The 21,640-nt window shown below is 39.4% G+C and overlaps 1 protein-coding gene across 2 annotated transcripts in view; it reads left to right on the top strand.

The window, feature by feature from the left end:
* Positions 1-21,640, top strand: part of SPTA1 (spectrin alpha, erythrocytic 1) — an 81,257-nt gene that overhangs the window by 29,611 nt on the left and 30,006 nt on the right. For both annotated transcript variants that reach the window (XM_004714792.3, XM_045298429.1), the window contains exons 19-33: positions 1,657-1,874; positions 3,605-3,697; positions 4,545-4,682; positions 7,405-7,556; positions 8,171-8,357; positions 9,065-9,166; positions 11,015-11,106; positions 11,979-12,123; positions 12,919-13,100; positions 16,771-16,870; positions 16,978-17,175; positions 18,242-18,385; positions 20,407-20,510; positions 20,859-21,021; positions 21,282-21,413. In XM_004714792.3, coding sequence (XP_004714849.2) covers positions 1,657-1,874; positions 3,605-3,697; positions 4,545-4,682; positions 7,405-7,556; positions 8,171-8,357; positions 9,065-9,166; positions 11,015-11,106; positions 11,979-12,123; positions 12,919-13,100; positions 16,771-16,870; positions 16,978-17,175; positions 18,242-18,385; positions 20,407-20,510; positions 20,859-21,021; positions 21,282-21,413 — 2,150 coding nt within the window. The remainder of the gene's footprint in view (positions 1-1,656; positions 1,875-3,604; positions 3,698-4,544; positions 4,683-7,404; positions 7,557-8,170; positions 8,358-9,064; positions 9,167-11,014; positions 11,107-11,978; positions 12,124-12,918; positions 13,101-16,770; positions 16,871-16,977; positions 17,176-18,241; positions 18,386-20,406; positions 20,511-20,858; positions 21,022-21,281; positions 21,414-21,640) is intronic.

The raw sequence follows: 21,640 nt of genomic DNA, 5'->3' as shown, positions 1-21,640 counted from the left end.
TCTCAAGCAGTTTGGATATGTTACCAAGAGAGATCATTTCCTTAAAAAGGACACCATGCTTGGTGAAGGAAAGGGTCAGTGAAAAAGAAGTTTTTTTGTTTTTGTTTTTTAAGAAGTCTTTTAACAAGATAGATTGACATAGTGTCTTCAACCACAAGGGGCCCAAACACAGCAATGTGAGGATTGCCCAGGACACAGCAGTGTTCCCTTCTGTTGTACACATGGGCTCACTATGCGTCAGACTCAACTTAATGGCACCTAACAACAACAACAGTAACAACCACACAGGGAAGGTTTGTTTTCTTTAACTCTCCAAATATAACTGTAGTTTTTTTCTCCTTTCCTTTGATCAATTTTGTTTTATGTAATGTGAAGCTATGGTATTAGGTGCATATACTTAATGTCTTCTCGACAAATTGAAATCTTTAGCATTATATAAAAACCCTCTTCATCCATAACCTTGTTCCTTGTTCTGAAATCTTCCTCCTGAAAAAAATTTATATTGTAACTTCAACTTTCTTTTGGATAGCATTCGCATGGTATATATGTTTCAATTCTTCTGTGTGTGTGTGCATCTATACACATGCATACATATGTAGCTTATTTCCAATAGACACCATAGACTTTTTCTTTAATAAATTAGCTCTTGAGACACAGTCAGTATAGCATTTGGCTACAATCTGAAAGCCTGGCAGTTTAAACTCACACCGCTCGGGGGGAAAGGATGTGTCAACCTGCTTCCATAGAGATTGATGGCCTTGAAGACCTTGCGCAGCTCTACTCTTTCCTACAGCATCACTCTGAATCACAATCAATTCGATAATATTGGGTTTGGCTGTTTTGGTTGCTTTTATTTCATACTACCTAGTAATTTTACCTTTTAATTATGGTATTTACACCATTTGTATTTGATGTTATGGTTGAAATTAAATCTAGTATATTATTATCTACTTTTTCATTGTTCATCAGGTATTTTTTTCTTTTGTGAAATTTTGATATGGGGCTTTTGATGTTTTCATTGGGATTGTGAGTCTATTTTATGTCCACATTACTTCACTATATTATCTGTCACTTTGTCATCTCTGTGTGTCATGTGTGCTTGCAAGAGCAGTGATTGACAGGGATTCTTCAGTTGTGGTCTGGGAACATTTTGAGGTCCCTCAGACACGTTTAAGAGGGAACACAAATGAAAGTATTTTATAACAACCATAAGATATTATTTGCTTCTCTCACTTTCATTTTCTTCCTAAAGGTACAGCGACATTTAACAGAGCCTACATGAAATATGATAATGTTATTTTTCTGGTGGTTAATAGAATGTATACTTGTACATTTTCAGCTTGAAAGGATTCTATTTTAATTTGTGATATGATAACTTTCAGTAGATATGCCCCCAATAAGCAAAATATGTGTACATTCAATAACTTTAAAAATTATTAAAGGACCAAAATATTTGAGAGCATCTCAAAATATTTGAGAGCATCTCAAAATATTTGAGAGCCTCTCCCCTCTGTGATTGGAGATTAGTTTTGCTTTGTCTGGTTGGGAGTAACCTTTAACAACTGGTTCTTGTTCTTCCTGCTCTTACAACACAGGTAAGCATGTGGTAGACATTAATATGGGTCACACTCACCTTTTCTATTAACTACTCCACAGGACACTTTGCTGCAGATGATGTGTCCTCAAGAGTGAAGAATTTGAATGAGAACATGGAGTCTCTACAGGCCCGAGCTGCTAGGCGACAGAATGATCTTGAGGCCAATGTCCAGTTCCAGCAATATCTGGCTGACTTGCATGAAGCAGAAACATGGATTAAGGAGAAGGAACCTATTGTAAAAAATACTAACTATGGGGCTGATGAAGAATCAGCTGGAGTAAGTGAGGGGTAGGGATGGGCATTGTCTCATGACATTCCTCTGATGAGAATTCCATGTATCATCAAATGGTACCAAATTACTAATGTAGGGTTTACTTGGATTATGAGATCATCATCGATTCTACTGTATTCTTTTTAGTTTCTAGAATAATTACCTCTGTTGTTTTCTGATGGTATCGCCTCAGATTTGACGATGATTTCAATCAAATCTTCTAAATCCCCAGAGATTCACAGACATTTCAGAGATTATCTAAATCCAAAAAGGTCCGACCAGAAATCCATAACTCTATTGGTTCCATCCTGAATTTCTCTCACAGATACAATGAGCTTGAACCAACTCAGATAGTGGGTGAAACTTCAAAGTGTAACCTTAGGCTTGTACAAACTAAGCAGAGTTTTGAGGTGTATGCACATCAATTAATTTCTCGGGATAAAGGTGTATACATTGAAAAAGAAATCAAGTCGAAAGTCAAAGGTATCCTTGCTCTTTATAACAATTTCTGCTTTATTCAATGGAAATAAAGGAAAGCTAGCATAGTATTTTATAAACCTTTAACACTAGAAATAACTGTAATTGGCATTTTAAAATGCATGTTAATGTTTCGTCCTATGACTTTATGCTGTCATCCCAAACATGTTTCAGCAATGATGTATATTGATTTAAAAATCATACTATTTTTAGTTCAGTTTGGTTGTAACCAAACCAAATTCACTGCCACCAAGTCAACACTAACTCATAGTGCCCCCCCACCCCCACCCCGTGGGTTTCTGAGACAGTAACTGTGTTATGGGAGTAGAAAGCCCAGTCTTTCTCCTGTGGAGCTGCTAGTGGTTTAGAACTGCCCATCATGCGGATCATCACCCAACGCATAACTGAAATCCCTATCCATTTATGAGATCTTATGTTCTTGATGGAGTTCTGTGGGTGGATGGGTTAGGCATTGGACTGCTAATCACAAAGTCTAAATTTCAAATTACCAGCCACTTCTTATGAGATAGATGAGGTCCTTTGTGCTCATGAATTTTTTTTTCACCATCTCAAAAATCTTACAAAAGATTGCTATTGTCAGAATCTAATCCAGTGGGTCTCCACCTTCCTAATGCCGTGACCCTTTCATACAATTCCTCATGTGGTGGTGACCCCCAACCATCAAATTATTTTCATTGGTACTTCATAACTGTAATTTTGCTACTGTTGTTATGAATCTATTTTCGTTGTTACACATTGAACATAATTAAAGCATAGCGATGAATCACAAAAACAATATGTAATTAGATATTGTGAAACATTTATTTCTAATTATAAATAAATGAAATTTTGTCTTGAAGCATTGTGTAGTATGAGTAATAGTGTCACGCCGTGTACTCATATGTGGGTGTATCTGCATGTGGGCAGACCCACCTGGAGATGAATAGACACATCTAAAATATGTGTTTTCCGATGGTCTTAAGTGACCCCTATGAAAGGGTCATTTGACCCTGAAAGGGACCACCACTCAGAGGTTGAGAACTGCTGATCTGGTCATTGGGAGTGGGTTTAGTTGGATTTTTTTCTTGATAGTTTCCATGTTAGATTAAAATAGAAATTTATATTGGATGAAATGTGGCTTTTGCTCAAAATTTAGACAAAAGTCGACATAGGCCAAAAGAATAGTAGTTGAAGCATCTGCCCCTGGTGTTTGGTGTTCCTTTGGTATTTCCTCTGATGATCTTCCCTCAACAAATCAGGTTCTTCTAAAGAAGCATGAAGCCTTCCTAGTGGATCTCAAAGCATTTGGAACCAGCATGCAAGCTCTGCGGAATCAGGCAGAAACCTGCCAGGTAAGGAGGATGACCCACCAGAAGGAAAGGGGATTCTTTTTTATCATCAGCTTCTACGTCCTGCCACTCAGAAAATGATGATGACGAAAACACTACAATCTATGACCTTCACAGGCAGCATTTTAGCATAACCTTTGCAACTCCGAATTGAAGAAGGAATGGACCATGACTTTGAAAGAGGGTGTCCACTTGACTTAGCCTCTCAGAGTGATTTGCTAAAAGTAAAATGAGAAAGGACTCTTCCTTGGAGATCCTGCTGATTAATGTAAAAAATGCAGTGTATTTTTAAGGATGCAGTTTAATTTGTCATTGAATTCAATCTGGTGGTCTTTCATGAGCTCTGGATCACCCAGGTCTTAGTAAAGAAAGTCCTCGGATCCTCGACACATGACTTAAAGGCCTTGGCGTGGGAAGCATTGTCCATGGAGACCCAGGGAATAGGTAAAATAATGAGAGATATTGAGACATTTCACTTTTATATACAACAGTCTGAAACTTCAATGTCTATAATCCTTTTGGAATTTCTTAGACAATTATATCACCCCTCCTACTTTAAGAACCAGTATCTGTAAACACTTACCATAATGGCAGCAAACCACATTTTCATTTATTCACCCTGTATTCACATTTCTCATCCAGCTTATCTCCTGAGAAATGTTAGGTGGGGCAGTGTCTCTGAAGAACACATTTCACCATATCTATATTCTAGAGTCATGTAAAGAGGCTTCATTCAGAGGCTATGTCTTCTGTCTGGCCCAGGGACTGACAATGCTGGATGGCCCTAGCAGGTGGAGGCAAAGAGATGATTCCAAGAAGTGATCGACGTGCTTGTTACATTTTTTTCCAGCAACAACAGGCTGTGCCAGTGGAGGGCGCTGGTCGAGAAGAGAGGGTTGTGGCGCTATATGACTTCCAGGCTCGCAGTCCCCGAGAAGTCACCATGAAGAAAGACGACGTCCTAACTCTGCTGAGCTCCATTAACAAGGTGATTTCCCTTTGTAAAGATCTCTCCATCAAAACTGTGCTTTTCCAGAACGATCTCTTTTTATTATCTGTAAAGTTTATTATTAATTGGGATGTAATACATACACCGTATCATTCCATAGTTTAAGCACAGCAAGTGGAATTGTATCATTGGTACCACAAGCAGTTTCCAGACATTCTTTTTCTACATGGACTCCTTGAAATTGTCTCCCCTTTACCCCATCACCACCACCAATGCAAAACCCTTTTTCTACTTGCTGACCCTATAGGGTCATCAGTCCTGGGTTTCATATACCAAAAAAGTAGGAAACATACAGCACAGCTTCAATAAGGTGACTTCCAATGACATATCACCTCTGAGATACACTCTATTTGAACAAACAAAAAACAAACCAAAAATAAAGAAAAACTTGGAAACCAGATCAGGCACAGCCTGCATCATAGAGGCATCTACTGGTTGGTGACCACTTTCCTCGTGTTTCGATAGGGGAGTTCTCCAGAGGCTTATGTCCTATGTGGGTCCACAAATGGATCTTGGGCTACCACTGTCATCCATAGCCTTCTGCAGACCAGATTCTCACACTTTTGGTTCTGATACTAATCCCTCCTTTGACTTCAGACTATATGGATTGCAATCCTTCAGTGACTGATGCTGGTGTGCTTCTTCCATGTGGACTTGGTTGACAACTCACTTAGATGGCTGCTTGTTTGGAGACAAGTCTTTAAGACCCCAGACACTATTTTATCAGATAACTGGGCAACATTTTAAATTCCTCACCACACTTCTCTTTAGCACTCGCATCTTCTTTAGCACTCAATATTTCCTGAGGGCGAGTCTTGAGCAGGGTCATGATGTAAGGACTCACTGTCCTTCAAATAGAGCTAGGATTTAGTGGGAGCTGAAAATCCATTTCTGGATTTATGCATTTTTAAAAATGATTGTATTGGCAGCTCTTATAATATTCCATACATCAATTGTATCAAGCATATACGTATATTGCCATCACCACTTCCTAAACATTTATCTCATTGATATCAGCTCCTCTTTTTTACTTCTCTCCCCCAACTCCCACCCTTGTGGTGATCATTATTATTGTTTTCATATATTCCATTATTGTTAAATCATTATTGTTTTCATGTATTCCCTGACTGCTGTCTCCCTTCACCCACATTTCTGTTGTTTGTCCCCGGGGTGGGGGGTGTTATGCGTCCTTCATTGTGATTGGTTCCCCCTTCCTCCCCTCTTCCCCCACCTTCCCCCCCTATGCTCCTGGTACCACTACTCCCATTTCTGTTCCTGAGGGGTTTATGTGACCTGGATTCCATGTGTCATGAGCTCTTATCTGTACCAGTGTACATACTCCAGTCTTATGCTTTTTTCTTTTAATTTGTTATTGTTTGGGAGTTAATAATATGTCATATCATTCCATAGTTTAGTCACTTCAAACAGAATTGTATGATTGCTTCCATAGTCAGTCATACTTTTCCTTCCTGGGCACCTTGTCACCATCTCCACTATTGACGAGAAAATACTTTACTATCACTTTCTTAAATAACCATTACTTATTAAGTAGCACCTTTCTTCTAGATATTATGTAAGATCCTATACATATCTTTCCCAATATTTATAGTAGCTCTGAGGTAAGATTATAAATTAATGGAGTTTCAGAGAGCTTAAGCAATTTTCCCAAAGATACATTAAAAAAAAAGGGCATCAATTATGTAGTATGTTAAAGACTAAGTTGCTTTCTTCTTATTGTTTTGCCCTTTCCTATTCTGTGCAGTTTTTTAATGATAGTGCAAAACTAACTGAGTTTAGGAGAAACTTGATAAAATATTTTTAATTTAAATCTTCTTAATCTGGTTTTCTTTAGCCTTAGTGAGTACAGTGACACAATAATAACTAGGGTTATTAGCATGTTTTTAATAAGAACTCAGATATTTTGCATACACTCAAATATCTAATGAATTTCCAAAAGTGCTTGGAGAGAAAGTTTTGGATATCATTAATGTAGGAATACATTAATTTCTTGAAAAGCTGTTCCATTCTCAGATAAGCTATGTTCCAATCTCCACCTCTTTACCAAGGCCTGTCCACTTCATCATATTATCCTAATAACTCTAAAATGATTAATACAGCAATAGTCCCTACCCATATTTCTGCTGGAATTAAGATAATAAGTAAAAGCCTTCAGAGAAATACATTTTAAGGCATGCCTCAATGTCAACAACTCCAAGAGTGGGGTAGAGGAAAGAGATGGAAAAGATAAATTTTGTTTAGTAATATGCCATACACAGCTGCTTCATTCACAAGAGTCCAGGTTAAATTTTAGCTTCCGTGTGTGTGTGTGTGTGTGTGTGTGTGTGTGTGTGTGTGTGTGTGAGAGAGAGAGAGAGAGAGAGACAGAGACAGAGAGAAAGGAGAGAGAGAGACAGAGAGAGAGAGAGAGAGAGAAACTCCTTGGTAGACAAACTGCCCCATCATTAGGGAACTATCTTTGGGTTTGGTCAAACTAAGGATCTAGCACCAAATGTCTCACTCCTAGATTTCACAGATTTACCTCTGGATCTCTTGCACTCCATATCTTGTTAATAATATATGGAAAGCATATGTCACCCATAGCAAGGGTTTCCGTCTCTTGACCATCACACCATGTCTGTGCTTACTTTTCTAATTTTGGCATTTTTAAGAAGAAAGGTGTGGGGATTTGTTCTCCATTCAGGACTGGTGGAAGGTAGAGGCGGATGACCATCAGGGCTTCGTCCCAGCTGTTTATGTCAGGAAACTGGCCTATGATGAGTTCCCGATGCTTCCACGACGGAAGAGAGAAGAGCCAGGCAGCATTTCCGAGCGACAGGAGCACATTGAGAACCAGTAAGTACTGAAGGAGGGATAACTAGACAGTAAGTGATTGGACAAACATTTCCCTTTTTTTTTTGGTCAAAATAGGCTTTTCATAGTTTTTCATCTATTAGAAGATTATAGATGTCATTGATAATGTGCAGATTTTAGAAGCTAAAATTAAATTTAGAGTGCTTCAAATACTTTCATGTGAAGAAAGGGAATCTCAGAACCACTAAGTCAATTGGATGAGGTCAGAAACTTATTAGAACTGCGTATTCTGGCATTCTTCCCAGAATGGATTAATTTAATATTATCAAAGGTCTTCACTTCCATATGCATGCTGTTAATTATACCAAGGTGTGTCTTATTCATTTGCCAGTTGTGTGTGAATATTTTTTCCCCTGAAAAGGTAGAAAGGATACTGCTTCTTATGCTATTGAGACATTAACATTTTAAAATGTGACGCTGTGTTTTGTCTCTCTGTTCTAATGCTCCCCGCCACCATATTTATTATCTCCTATTATGTACATTCTCCTTTCTCTCGATTTTATTTCTTTCTTTACTCCTTGTCCCATGGCTCTACATTTGTGTGTTTTCAACAACTTTTCTCCTACCTTTCTTATTTTCTTGACTTCACCGCCCAGGTACCACTCACTCCTTGATCTGGCAGAAGAGCGCAGACGTCATCTGTTGCAACGTTATAATGAGTTTTTGCTGGCTTATGAGGCAGGAGACATGCTGGACTGGATAAGAGACAAGAGGAGAGAAAACACTGGTGTGGAGCTAGATGATGTTTGGGAGTTACAGAAAAAATTTGATGAGTTCCAAACGGTGAGAAAGAAAGACGGTCTCCCTTAAACACCTTTTAGAGAGGTTTGATTTTTATTTTTCCATACCTCCTTCTCTGAATTGATTTCATGTTTGCTGAATATCCTACTCCAAATTACTGAGAGCTCCACAGCTCAAATATTCCTCTGAGTATTATTAGTATTAATAAATAAAGAGGAGCCAGAAGAGATTAGTCACCTCACCTTACAACTTATCACCCTACTGCCCCCAAATCTTCTGGGAGATCTGATAGATCTGCATTCTTCAAAATGTCCCCACTACCATAATGTGTTCCTGCTGGCCAATTTGATATGGAACACTGTGTCAGTTCTTAAGATGGGGTAGGGGGTTGGTGGTATTCCATGCTTTAGATAAATATTCGCTCTTTGGGCAAGGTGTGGATAACCAGTAGGCATCAGAGAGTTTAGCTTGAGGTGGGACTTTCCACTCCCATAAAGAGTGACAGTCTCTGAAACCCACAAGGGCAATTCATTTCTGCCTAAAGGGTCACTATGAGTTGGCATCGACTGGCTGACAATGAATTTCTTTGGAGGCGTTGTATTTATATTAGCGACAGATAAGGGAAAGCAGTCATTGCCTGTTGCAACAAAGGTTTCATTATGCTTTAATATTCAGTCAGGAAAGGAATGGTATGAAGGTAAGCTTTGAGAACAGGATTAACTTTGTTAGGGGCACATATTCTCCTCCAGGATTTGAAGACGAATGAGCCTCGGCTGAGGGATATCAATAAGGTGGCTGACGACTTACTGTTTGAAGATCTTCTGACACCAGAAGGTGCTCAAATCCGACAGGTAACTAAGGCTCCTTCCATTAATTCTCATCACCATCCTGGTCTTCTGAGCCTTTGTTTCTTTTTCATATACCCAACTTCATATTCCACAGGTTAGCTAGGAACACACATAAAGTAAGGGTGGTGTGAAGCTACCAGCAACATCAAGGACAGATAGTACAGCTATGTTTCCTGTCAAAGCTTAACCAAAGCACAACCTTATTTATGAACACGCATTGAGTGTCCTTTGAGCTCCCACAAGAGATGTGTTGTGTTGAGGGATGTGGATGTGGTGAGAGAGGGGCATAAGTATTGGAACTGGTGATTCAAACTTAGTTTCAGGCCACAGTGTTATTTATTGCACTGGAAATGTCACTTCATTTCTAATGGCTTCTGTTTCAACATTTCTAATGCAAGAGAATTGAAAAGTATAGTCTCTTAAGTTTTGTTTTAATTTATTATTGAATGTCTATTAAATTAAACATACTATTCTTTTCTCCAACAACGCATCAAATTCTGAACTTCCCAATTGAAAATTTAACAAAATTATATTTGAACTAACCAGAAATCTTTAAATTGCAAACCACTCACTGACCCACCACCACCACAACCCACACATAGCGTCTCCAGTGCTCACATGTCTGAATGGAAAGGAAATGCATAGCAACCAAAGGAAGGTATTATAGCGAGAGATGATAAGTGAAGAACAGTCACTGCATAAAGTACGTTCTGATAAACATACTGAAAAACGAGATGAGGATAGGTTGGGAGAGAGGTCAGGGTGGGGGTAGAAGCTTTCTGTGTCCGATTCATTGATTTGGACTATGGATCTATGAAAAGCTGACATACGTGTGTGGAATGTCTAGTGTAGCTCCCTGTTGTTACCATGTGTGACTGAGTTGTTCTGACTCATAGCAGCCCTGTGTGCAACAGAAGGAAACACTACCCGCTCCTGCTGCATCCTCACAGTTGTTCTGAGGTTTGGGCCAGTGTTGCAGCCCCTCTGTCAATCCATCTCATCAAAGGCCTCCTCTTTTGCTCAGTCCTTCCACTTTACCAAGAATGTTGTCCTTCTCCAGGGACGTGTCTCTCTTGATACCATGGCCAAAGTACATGAAACAAAGTCTCACCATCCTTACCTCTATGGATCATTCTGGCTGAACTTTTTACAAGACAGATGTTTGTTCCCTTGGCAGTTCATGGAATTTTCAATATTCTTCACCAACACCATAGTTCAAATGCATCCACTCTTCTTCAATCTTCCCCATTAAATGTCCAACTTTCACATGCACAGAGGATGCAGCTCTGACACACAGCTTTCCTCAGTTTAAGCTTCCTAGGTTGCAACAAATACTGAAAATGAGTTATTTTCTCCTTTTGTGATTGGTATCAAAGGGTAACAATGAGAGGGAGTGTGCTTGTGAACAATTAAATTACTCTCAATAGAAAGTAGAATTTTAAGTTGTTACTATATTTCTCTAATGCAAGATGCAGAAAGGTGTTAGATTTCTCCTAAAAACTGTGATAACTTCCAACTACTCAGGAAACTTCCCATTCATTTATTAAGAGGTTGCAATGACGTGTCTTTGGCAACATCAATTGATTGCTACTCCAAGAATGATGGTTCCCATCTAGAACAACAGTTTGAAAAGGTAAAAAACTAAACTAAACAAACAAACAAAGAAAAAACCTTCCTATATCACTTTGAAATAAGTGAGGCCTACGTTTAGGTTATCCAAGACAGAAGGACTCCAAGTGCATTTCTTAAAATGAGAATAAACATGATTCAAATGCCATCTGGTTTTCAGACATCACCGAGCTATCTGAATGATGTCCTTGCCTAAAATCTGATGTGTCTGCCCACTTGCAGGAGTTGAATGCTAGATGGGGATCCCTTCAGAGACTGGCAGAGGAACAGCGCCAGCTACTTGGCAGTGCCCATGCTGTCCAGATGTTCCACAGGTGAGAATTTTCACCTAAGAAAGTGGTTACTGCTCTAGCATGCACTCAAAGACCCTTAATTGTTTTCACTAAGGTAAGAGCACAGCTCTTAGTGCAACTCTTCTCCTGGAGATAGAGTCAATTTGCAAAGAGAAAAAACAGTGTTTCACCAGAGAATTCCTCCTTTGGCACATTGAGACTCCAATGTAATCAACTTCAATTTTTCTAGTGCCCGAGCTTAACTCCTGGTATATTATTGGTCTTCTTTTTTTAATTACAGCTAATGAAACTTAAAATTATTGAACTAGAAGTAGACAGTACAGGACAATAAACACCAAGTTGACTATAACTGTTCATTCATCAATTATAATATTTGATTTCACACCTGTCTTCATTAAAAAAAGGAAACAAGCAAGTGAGCATGTTAACAAATATATACATCAAACACCTTCATGTGCACAAATGTAATTGTGAAGATTTGGGGAAGGAAACTGACAGTCAACTTGATCTGGCCATTCAAAATTAGTTAATATGGAAAACTGTCGAATTTCACATTACATATGCACCTCTACAGATTGTAGAGGCACATTAAAATATGCAAGGTTCACACTTAACATGACATTCTATAGATTTGTTCAAACTTGTGTTTCAACGTTTACCAGTGGTATAACCTCAAGAAAACATTTAGTCTGTTTAATCCTAGGAATAACAGTAGTGATCATGACTCTGGGGGTTGTAAAGATGAAATGACAAGGGAAGTAAGGTTGACTCCAACTATGAAGACAACCATGATAGAGATGCTTCCATAAAAGCTCAGCTTGCCTTCCTTTGCTACGTAGTATACATCACCCCCAATCACCAACCAAGTCACTCTTTCCTTCCCTGTGCACCAGAGAAGCAGATGACACGAAGGAACAGATTGAGAAGAAGTGCGAGGCCCTCAGGGCTGCTGACCCTGGATCAGACCTTTTCAGCGTTCAGGCCCTTCAACGTCAGCATGAAAGCTTTGAGCGCGACCTCGTGCCTTTGGGGGAAAAGGTGGGAGAACGTGTGCTACTGTTCTTTTCCAACACATCCCACTTCATGTTTCTATTTACCAGTGCTCTTAGGTTAACAGTTCTTTTTGTATTGTTCCATACATATTCATTGTGTCATCTCCTTAAGGTGAGGTCACGCATACGACATGCTGCACTACCGTTAACACAGAGGTAAACTATGTTGGAAGAAAACCCTCTGTTTGCCAAATGATTATATTATATTCTTTTGCCACTGTAATGTATTCCAGGTGATCAAAAATTGCCTGAAGCTAGTTGGATGTCATACTCAGAATGGCCAGGCCTATCTGTACCTGAGCATGGTACAAAATTTCTTCAACCAGGAATTAGTCGAGCTTCCTAACCCTCTCCTGACACAAACGTGAACTCTTGAGCTTGCCAGTTATACTCCAGGAGAAGTCAAAGGGGTTACATATTTTGGCATTATTGGGCAGAATAAAAAAAAGTGAGTGTATCTATACTAGGAAGATCTTCCCATTAAGAATCAGGATTAGTGAATTTGCCTTTAGCCAGTCAAGTCCATTAACTGTTCTACTCCACTAACCTGTTACTTAAAAAAATTAAATATAATAATATCAATTTTACCACTTTACATAATTACCATGTGAACTGAACTTGTTGGTATTATTATTTAGAAATAACATAATATGTTTTTTAACCATGGATGTCTACTTTGAAATACGTGAACCAAGAATCAAGTCTCTGCTTTTGCAATGGCTCAGGTGTGGTTAATCTCCAATTACTCTAGCCTGATTAAGAGAGCTCTGCTCCACCTTAGGTAACCATCCTGGGAGAAACAGCAGAGAGGCTATGTGAGTCACATCCAGATGCCACCGAGGACCTGCAGAGGCAGCAGAGAGAGCTGAACGATGCCTGGGATGACCTGCTGAGGGATACAGAGGATCGTAAGGAGGATTTAAATGAGTCCCAAAAATTCTACCTGTTCCTCAGCAATGCCAGGTAAACGTTATAAAGAAGATGTCCAACAAACGGAGTGAAAAATCCCCGTGTTGCCCCCTGAGTAGAGCTTAAAGAAGGGTAGGTGCAAGTATTTTGCTGTTCCCTGCTGTGTATTGAGGAAACCACAGTGTCCAGTCTCACAAAAATGTGAGTTTCACTACTCCAAACCATAAAATACTGAAGTTGGAAGGATAATAAGGCCATCTGGTTGGTATAGTGGTTAAGCATTGGGCCTATAACTGCAAGGTCAGCAGTTCGAAATCAATAGCAGCTCCTTGGGAGAAGGACAGGGCTTTCTACTCTCAAAAAGAGTTAGTCTCAGAAACTCACAGGAGCAGTTCTACACTGTCCTATAGGGTCGCTAGGAGTCAGCATTAACTCAATGGCAGTGAGTTAGGTTTGGAGGCCAGTTAAATCAGCTTCTATTGAATATATAGAATATATATGGCAGTGTGCCCTTCGTTATGGGCAAAGGGACTTCGTTGTATTCTGTTTGGGGGTGGGGGGTGGGCAGAAAAGAATGTAAAGAACCAAGGTAGAACATAATTTAGGGCCAAATGCACATCCTAACACACAGTAGTGGGAAGGTGGAAGTAGAAAGAACAGATGATCTACTGAAAACAAAAAAAAATAAAATGATAGCATCTTACAAGACCTAATCAATGGGACAGAAGGGACATACATAGTGGAAAAGCTGTGCAAACAAAGTCACAGAGTGTTGCTCATGGAGCATACGTTTCGAGATCAGAGGCTTATAAGAATTAGTAAGAGAGAACATTTTTCAAGTTGGGATCAAATCCTGGAGAATTTAAATATTTTGTTAATTCGTTTTAAAGATTGTTAGAGTTCAAAAACGACCTAAAAGTAAATACCTTATTGCGAAACTATCCCTACTTTCTTCCCCACTGCATTAGTCTACTAAGGAGGGGAACAATTAGAGCTGGAGTCCAGGATGTACTAGCTCACTGCAGTGTTGTTAGAGAAAAAATAAGGCACATTTTAGCAAGTGACCCTGCTTGCTCCTTCTCTTGCTCCACAATTAATACCTCTGGAATTATGTGGTCTTCTATGGGATAGAAATACATACCACCTAGGTCCATTCCCCAAATGCATGTTATCTCTGCAGATATAGATTCTATATGGACTTCAGGTTCCAGACCAAGTGCTGTATTCTTCTCTGCATGTAGTTTTACTCTTCAGTATTGCAGAAGTCATATTTACAACCTCTAAAAACCCCAGTCTTGTTTTCCTCCTTATGACACATCTGGTTTTCACGGTTTCTCTCTCTCTCTCTCTCTCTCTCTCTGTGGCTGTTAGTGTCTATCACTTGTTTGCTTTTATTCCTTGCAGGATAAAGTGTGAGCTCCTAGAACACAAGAATATGTTTGTTTGTTTTTTTATCAATGTTAGGTACTTAATATATATCAATAAAAATTAGTTCATTGAATAAATGGATGGTTTTATAAGACACCCTTCTCCTTCAACGCTGCACTGTCTAGCAAACAGGTCAGGACACTTTTCATGAGATGTTTAATTTAACCTCCATATATAATTTTAAGGTGAAGCAGAGCTCCTTGATATTTGCTCTCTGCAGAGGACAGACGTCGAGTCTTCAGTGGCTTATTCTTGACTGCTAGGAGTATGAGAAATACACCTCAATTTAATCAGTTGCATGTGTGTGTGTGTGTGTGTGTGTGTGTGTGTGTGTGTGTGTGTTTAGTGAGTAGAAGCCTATACTGAACTGTGTTATGAATAAAAGTAAAACAGAAAGACATGCTTACCTCATGTTCCATAGTAAGATAGAGCTTTATACTCAAGAAGCCACTGAAGAGAAACAAGGAGTGAAAGGAATAATTGAATATATATTGGTTCAGGATGCCAGAAGATTGAATTCCATTCCAGAGGTCTCCTTCTATTTACATCACTTTATGCAAATGAATTTCCCCCTTTCTACTCTACTTTCCTTATCTTTAAAATAGAAAGAAAATGTTCACATTTTGTGCAGGGTTGTTGTGAGAAGTAAAAGGTATATTGAAGAGATTTTTCAAATGCAAGGAACTTTGTCATTAAGTGACACAGCACAAACCACATATTTTAGATCTGTTAAGTATACAAGGAGCTTTGTTGAGGTAGTGCACTACACATTGGTCCACTAGCCACAAAATCAGCAGTTTGAACCCAGCAGTTGCTCCATCAGAGAAAGAGGAGGCTTTCTGCTCCCATAAAGATGTATAGCCTTGGAAACCCCCAGGGGTTCTATGCGTCCCGACTGTGTGATTATAAGTCAGAATTGACTTGATGACAGTGAGATTGGTTTGGTTGATAAAACATAAAACGTCCTACATCAAAGCTCTCCAAAATGGGTTAAAGCTTTGGGGGCAGAGAACAAGCTATTAAATATAAAAATTCTCTTTCTATTTTATCTATTCTTTTTTTAAAGTTTTGTTTATTTACTTATTAATCATTTTATTAGGGGCTCATACAACTCTTTTTTTCCAATTATTTTATTAGAGGCTCATATGACTCTTATCACAATCCATACATACATCAGTTGTGTAAAGCACATTTGTACATTCATTGCCCTCATCATTCTCAAAACATTTCCTCTACACTTAAGCCCCTGGCATTAGGTCCTCATTTTTCCCCTCCCTCCCCGGAAGCAGACTAGAGGGGGTGGGAAACTGCTTGGCTTCTGATATCAGACTCTCTTCCAGGGCCCAGATCCCACGGCTTTCCTCAAATCTTCCTGTTCCCACTATCTAACTCCTGCTCTCACCAGTGCTGATTAATGACAGGGCAACTGAGAATGTTGAAGTGTGACAGATTTGCCACAAACTAACTCTGGAACCTCGAGAAAATCCGTGTCTTTGGTCTCAGCTTTCATATGTACAAAACCAGGCCCCATCGAATTCCCATCCTAGTATAAGAAGCAGCCCGGTGTGCCCCCTTCCATAAACCCTGGGTCCAAACCTACTTGACATCTGTATTTATATATGTGTATAAATAGACGCAAAAATGTGAATATAAATACGAATGTAAATACCAAACTCACTGCCATCGAGTTGATGGTAACTCATCGTGACCCTGTAGGACTGAGTAGAACTGCCTCCCTGTGAGTTGTCAAGACCGTGACCCTGTAGGACTGAGTAGAACTGCCTCCCTGTGAGTTGTCAAGATCGTGACCCTGTAGGACTGAGTAGAACTGCCTCCCTGTGAGTTGTCAAGACTGCAATTCTTTATTGGAGTAGAAATCCCTGTCTTTCTCCTGAGGAGTGGCTGGTGGTGTCAAACTGCTGACCTTGCAGGAGCCTCTATGTCACCAGGACTCCTCGGAATTGCCTTCAGCAAATTATTGGACTTTTCTGAGCCTTGCTTCCTGACCTGTAAAATGTGACTGTATTTTTGTTTAAAAGATTAAATAAGATAACGAAGTCTATGCCAATGAAACTATTTTTTATAAAGAAATACATATAAAAAAACATAAAACTAACCCAAAACCAAACTCACTGTCATCGAGTCAATGTTGACTCATAGCAACCCTGCTGTAGGTTTCTGAGACTCAGATAAAGTTAGATTGATGTTAATCCTTCATATGAAGAGAAAAGTAATCAGTGGATACCTGTAGTGAGTTACAAGGATTTTTGTCCAATAAGTCTGTCTCATTTTCTAGGGACCTGCAGAATTGGATCAGTGGCATTGGTGGCATGGTATCATCACAGGAGCTGGCTGAGGACATTACTGGCACAGAGATCTTGCTGGAGCGACACGAGGTATTACTAGAAAAGCCATAGCCACTGATCACTGACCTCACAACGTCCCCCATTTTACAATTTTCAGAGAGATTGTCCTTACCCGTTCCTGCCCCTTTGTTCTACAGGAGCAGCATGCTGACATCGAAGCCGAGGCGCCCACCTTTCAGGCCTTAGAGGACTTTGGTATTGATCTTATCAGTAGTGGACACCAAGCCGGCCTTGAAATTGAAAAAAAACTTCAAGATATCAGACAAGAGAGAGACGATTTGGAGAAATCATGGGAACAACGCAAAAAGATGCTAGACCAGTGTCTAGAATTGCAGGTATGACAAATTCCCAATTCTTAAATGGAATTGGCCTTACTCTGTTTCTTCCATGCAATTTTATTTGGTACAAATTCTCAGCTCACTGGCTTTTCTGTGCTTAAGCAGAAGGACATCTCTTATTATCTGATATTAGTTTTTCCATTTTGTAGACTAGTGATTATGGTGCTCTTTCCTCTTATCCTTATTGGAATAGTTAAGTGCATTGGGGGTAAGCTCTGGGTGAGATAATTGCCATATAGGTATTCATTTTTATGTAGAACCTACTGTGGTCAGTGCCCTGGGGACACAACATTAGGAAGATAGAGGATTTTTTTTCTTAGCTAGTGAAATCAGCTTTGTAGACAGATAACTTTAGTACAATAAGATGATGAATTTGATTTGAAGCTAAAGAGGAGGAAATGATTAACCCTTTGAGGGAAGTGAGTAAGTGTGCCACAGGCTACCCTGAGGAATAGTGTTTTCTAAAGTTTTAAAGAGATAACTGGCCAGTGTTCACTAGGTGTAGACTATTTGGAAGGCCATTTTAAGAATGCATTATGACCTGTATAAAAACATAAAATAATGTGTTTAGAGAAGATTGAAAAAAACCTGAAATTCATGGTATGGTTATTAGGCGGGGTTGTCTAGAGAAACAAAATGAATGACACTCATATATGGATGAGAAGGAACTTCATATCAAGAAGTGATTCAATAACAAGAAAACATCCTAGCCCAGTCCAACTCAAGTCCATGGGTCTGGCTCTAGGCATGCTGCTCTTCACGTAGCTGTGGGTTGATGATGCAGGAATCAGGGAGGTCACATGCTGGTAGGTGTAGAGCTGCATGAATCCAAGGTCATTGGAAACATGATGGTGTGCTGACAGCTTTAGAGTTGGGCAGACCAAGTGGGGTCTCTCTCAGAGGCATGCACAGAGTTCTAGCAAGCAGGTAGTCAAAGGGAGGGGGGTGGGAGGGTTGCCTAGTGTCTCCCTCTCTCTCTCATAAAAAAAGGCCATACCTCTCAGGAGGTATCAGACTGACCTGATTGAGAGAGTAGACTCCACTCTAACATTGTCCTCTTTAGTTGTTCCAAGGGAATTGTGATCAGGCTGAGAGCTGGATGGTGGCACGTGAGACCTTCCTGCGGTCAGATGATAAGGGCTCCATAGACAGTCTGGAGGCCTTGATGAAGAAACGAGATGATTTGGACAAAGCAATCACTGCCCAGGTAACACCAGTTAATAGAATGGGTGCAGCACTACCTTGGTGGAGTGGTTACGTGCTCTACTGCCAGACTAAAAGCTTGATTTCTCCAGTTATTCTAGCAGAAAGATGTGGTAGTTATTGGAAACCCTATGGGCCAGTTCTGCTCTTTCCTACGGAGTCTCTATAGGTCAAATGGACTTGAAGGTCATGGATTGGCGAAATACCAATATGCGAGTGATCTCATGAGTTATAAGTATTTGGGTACCTGTAGAAACGCCGGAAAGCTTCGCAGTATTGTTTAGGCTTGCCCAAGTCTTCACTCTGTGATACAGTGTTGCCAAGTCACAAATGGTGTGTGGATTTTCCCACTTTAAGTTCCGTGGTGTATCCTTCCAGGGTTCAGGTCCAAAGACAACATATTTAGATTGTTGAGCTGATGAAAGAATGGAAAATATTGCCTCAGCTCATTGTTTAGGAGAAATGGAGAGACCAGAGACTTCATGGAGTTGTTCACTTAGAGTGGATTAACATTTGAACTAAGCAGTAAATTTCTTGTGAAATTAATTTAGCCCCTACATTTCATGAATCCTTATCAAGGCCCCGCTTTCTTGATCATAAATACGTATTTGTTTCTGTACGTTATTCCGTATTTGAGGCTTTGGCTTTCTTTTATTTCATTGTTAATGAAAAGAGCTCTCCAAATTTATGAACTACAGATATCACAAAGGCTGTTTTCACCCAATTAGACTAACTGCCTTGGAACAACCTCTCTTAACCAAAATGAACAACAATTACCTGTGCGACTTGTTGGATAAAGTTTGTTTCTTTGGTTTTTGTTTATTTTAATTTTGGCATATATTTAAGATCATAGTAGCTGTTTTATACACCAGGGGTCTCTCTGGAGTTTACCTCTTAAACGAAAACATTTCTATTTTCCTATTATATCTTATAGATAACCTAAACTTGTGATCTTCTTATATGAATGCTTACTCCAATCCTTTAAAATTTGCCAATGACAATTAAAAAGTACAGATCTGTTGGAGATTAGGTATATAAGAACAAGAACACTGTATACTTTTTGCACAAGTTTGCTGTAAACATGAAATTGCTCTGAAAATAAAGTCTAGAAAACAAATAGATGCACATATAGTTAGACATATGATAAGACTCGCTGTCATTGAGTCAATCACAATCATGTCAAATGGGTTATAATCTGGGCTGCTAACTGCAAGGTCAGCAATTCAAAATCACCAGTTACTCCACGGGCGAAAGATGCAGCTTTCTACTTCCATGAAGAGTTACAGTCTCAGAAACCCACAGGGTCAGTTCTACTCCATTGTATAGGGATGATACGAGATTAGATAGATAGATATTTAGATAGATAGATAGATAGATAGATAGATAGATAGATAGATAGATAGATAGATAGATATAGATAGAATAGATATATTAATGGCTAGATCTCCATCTCATCTGGGTTAGAAGAATGAGAAAAAAAATTTATAAAATGTCTCATTTTATAGGATAACTAACAGAAGTTTATTCGGTGTTGAAAATATATAATGGGCTTAAATTTCAAGAAAATATGCTTTTCAATATGGGATAAATAACTAGGTGAGGGAGAGGTAGATTTGATTTTACCTTCTAAGATATATTAGAAAATTTCAGAAGATAATTGGGCAGAATTTAGAGTTCATCAAAACAGCTGACTTTTAGAACTGAAGAGTCTGTTTCAACATCACAACCAGTGTAGCAATAACCCTCTTAGAATGGTCTTGGAGCTCAGTGTCTTACACATATCTAATCTACTGTGAATAAGCCCTGATTATTAAATGTTTCTTCTCTTGTTGAGTTGAAATGCACATAACGGTAAAAGCAGTTAACTTGGGGACCTTATCTCACTACCACCACCGCCGCCACCACCTCCACCCCACACACACCCAAACCACAAAGTGCACGTCTATTCCTTTCCAGGGGGTAGTGTGGGATTTCACCAGTCGTCTAATCTACAGAAATTGGCACTCTTTTATTTCCTTTCGCTAGGAGGGGAAGATCACTGACCTGAAATGTTTTGCTGAACGGCTCATAGATGATGACCATTATGCCAAGGAGGAGATCGCTGCTCGGTTCCAACGGGTGCTAGACAGGTCAGACCTAAATGAGTGCTCTGTGAGCTGCAGGGAGATGTAGAAAAGGGACTTTTTTTGCAAACCTTGAAGGTGTAGCTGACACGTTGGGTTCTTCACACGTCTAGATACCTAAAACTCTCAGGACACATTGGATTGTTTTTACATAGGCTGGTATATGGCATGAGAGCTCTTCAAAGTACTTTAGAAATTATCAGACTTAATTACGGCACTTTATATTTGAAAACTGTGTGAAAGGAAAAGTGCTAACCTGTTGAATGGAAAGAGTCAGTGATATGGTGTCAGACCTTCGGAAAGGCATATAAGGTAGCTAATGATCTTCGAACCCACCTTCCCGCCCCTTGCCAGGTGGAATGCGCTCAAAACCCAGCTGATTGCAGAAAGAACTAAGCTGGGAGACTATGCTGATCTGAAACAATTTAACCATGACCTTGAGGAACTTGAAGAATGGATCAGTGAGATGCTTCCCACAGCCTGTGATGAATCCTACAAAGACCCTACCAATATTCAGGTATGTTCAAAATAGGAATCGAAAAAAATTCACCTTATCCAGATTGTTGGTTAAATGAACATCCACTATGCTGACCACTCTCTTGTTGCTGAGGCCCCCGATATTGCTCTCGGGGACTTAGAGTCTACTGCATAATGAGACCCTTTAGATATCACCACCGCTTTTAGAAGTGATTAATAGAAACATTAACTCATTTTGTCAGCACTTACTTTATCCTGCTTCTTTAAATGAGAGAATAATGTGGTTTCTTTTGTCTTCAGAGGAAATACTTAAAGCATCAGACCTTTGAAAATGAGGTCTATGGCAGAGCTGAGCAGGTAGAAGGAGTAATCAACTTGGGGAACTCCCTGATTGAGCGTGAAGCCTGTGACGGCAATGAAGAAACCATGAAGGTAAGAGATTCAGCTCAGACTTTGTTCGAAACCCTAAAGACACTATGTTTTATTCTTCCAATGTTTCCCTGGGTAGGGATGTGGAATATAGTTTATGGTCAATAGCCTTTCCTCTGACTGTTGTAAGAAGAAGGAGGAATACAGTGATGCTTAAAGCTTCTGCTCACCTCATATTCAGAAGTTTGAACTCCAAGAAAATAAAATTTTAGTCTTAATTCCTAAGTTTT

The sequence above is a fragment of the Echinops telfairi genome, unplaced genomic scaffold, assembly GCF_000313985.2.
Source record: "Echinops telfairi isolate 266 unplaced genomic scaffold, ASM31398v2 ScPeMD7_7425;HRSCAF=8463, whole genome shotgun sequence".
In the NCBI taxonomy this organism is placed as follows: domain Eukaryota; kingdom Metazoa; phylum Chordata; class Mammalia; order Afrosoricida; family Tenrecidae; genus Echinops; species Echinops telfairi.
Note: the sequence above shows the minus strand (reverse complement) of the source record. Positions and strands in the feature narration are given on the sequence as shown.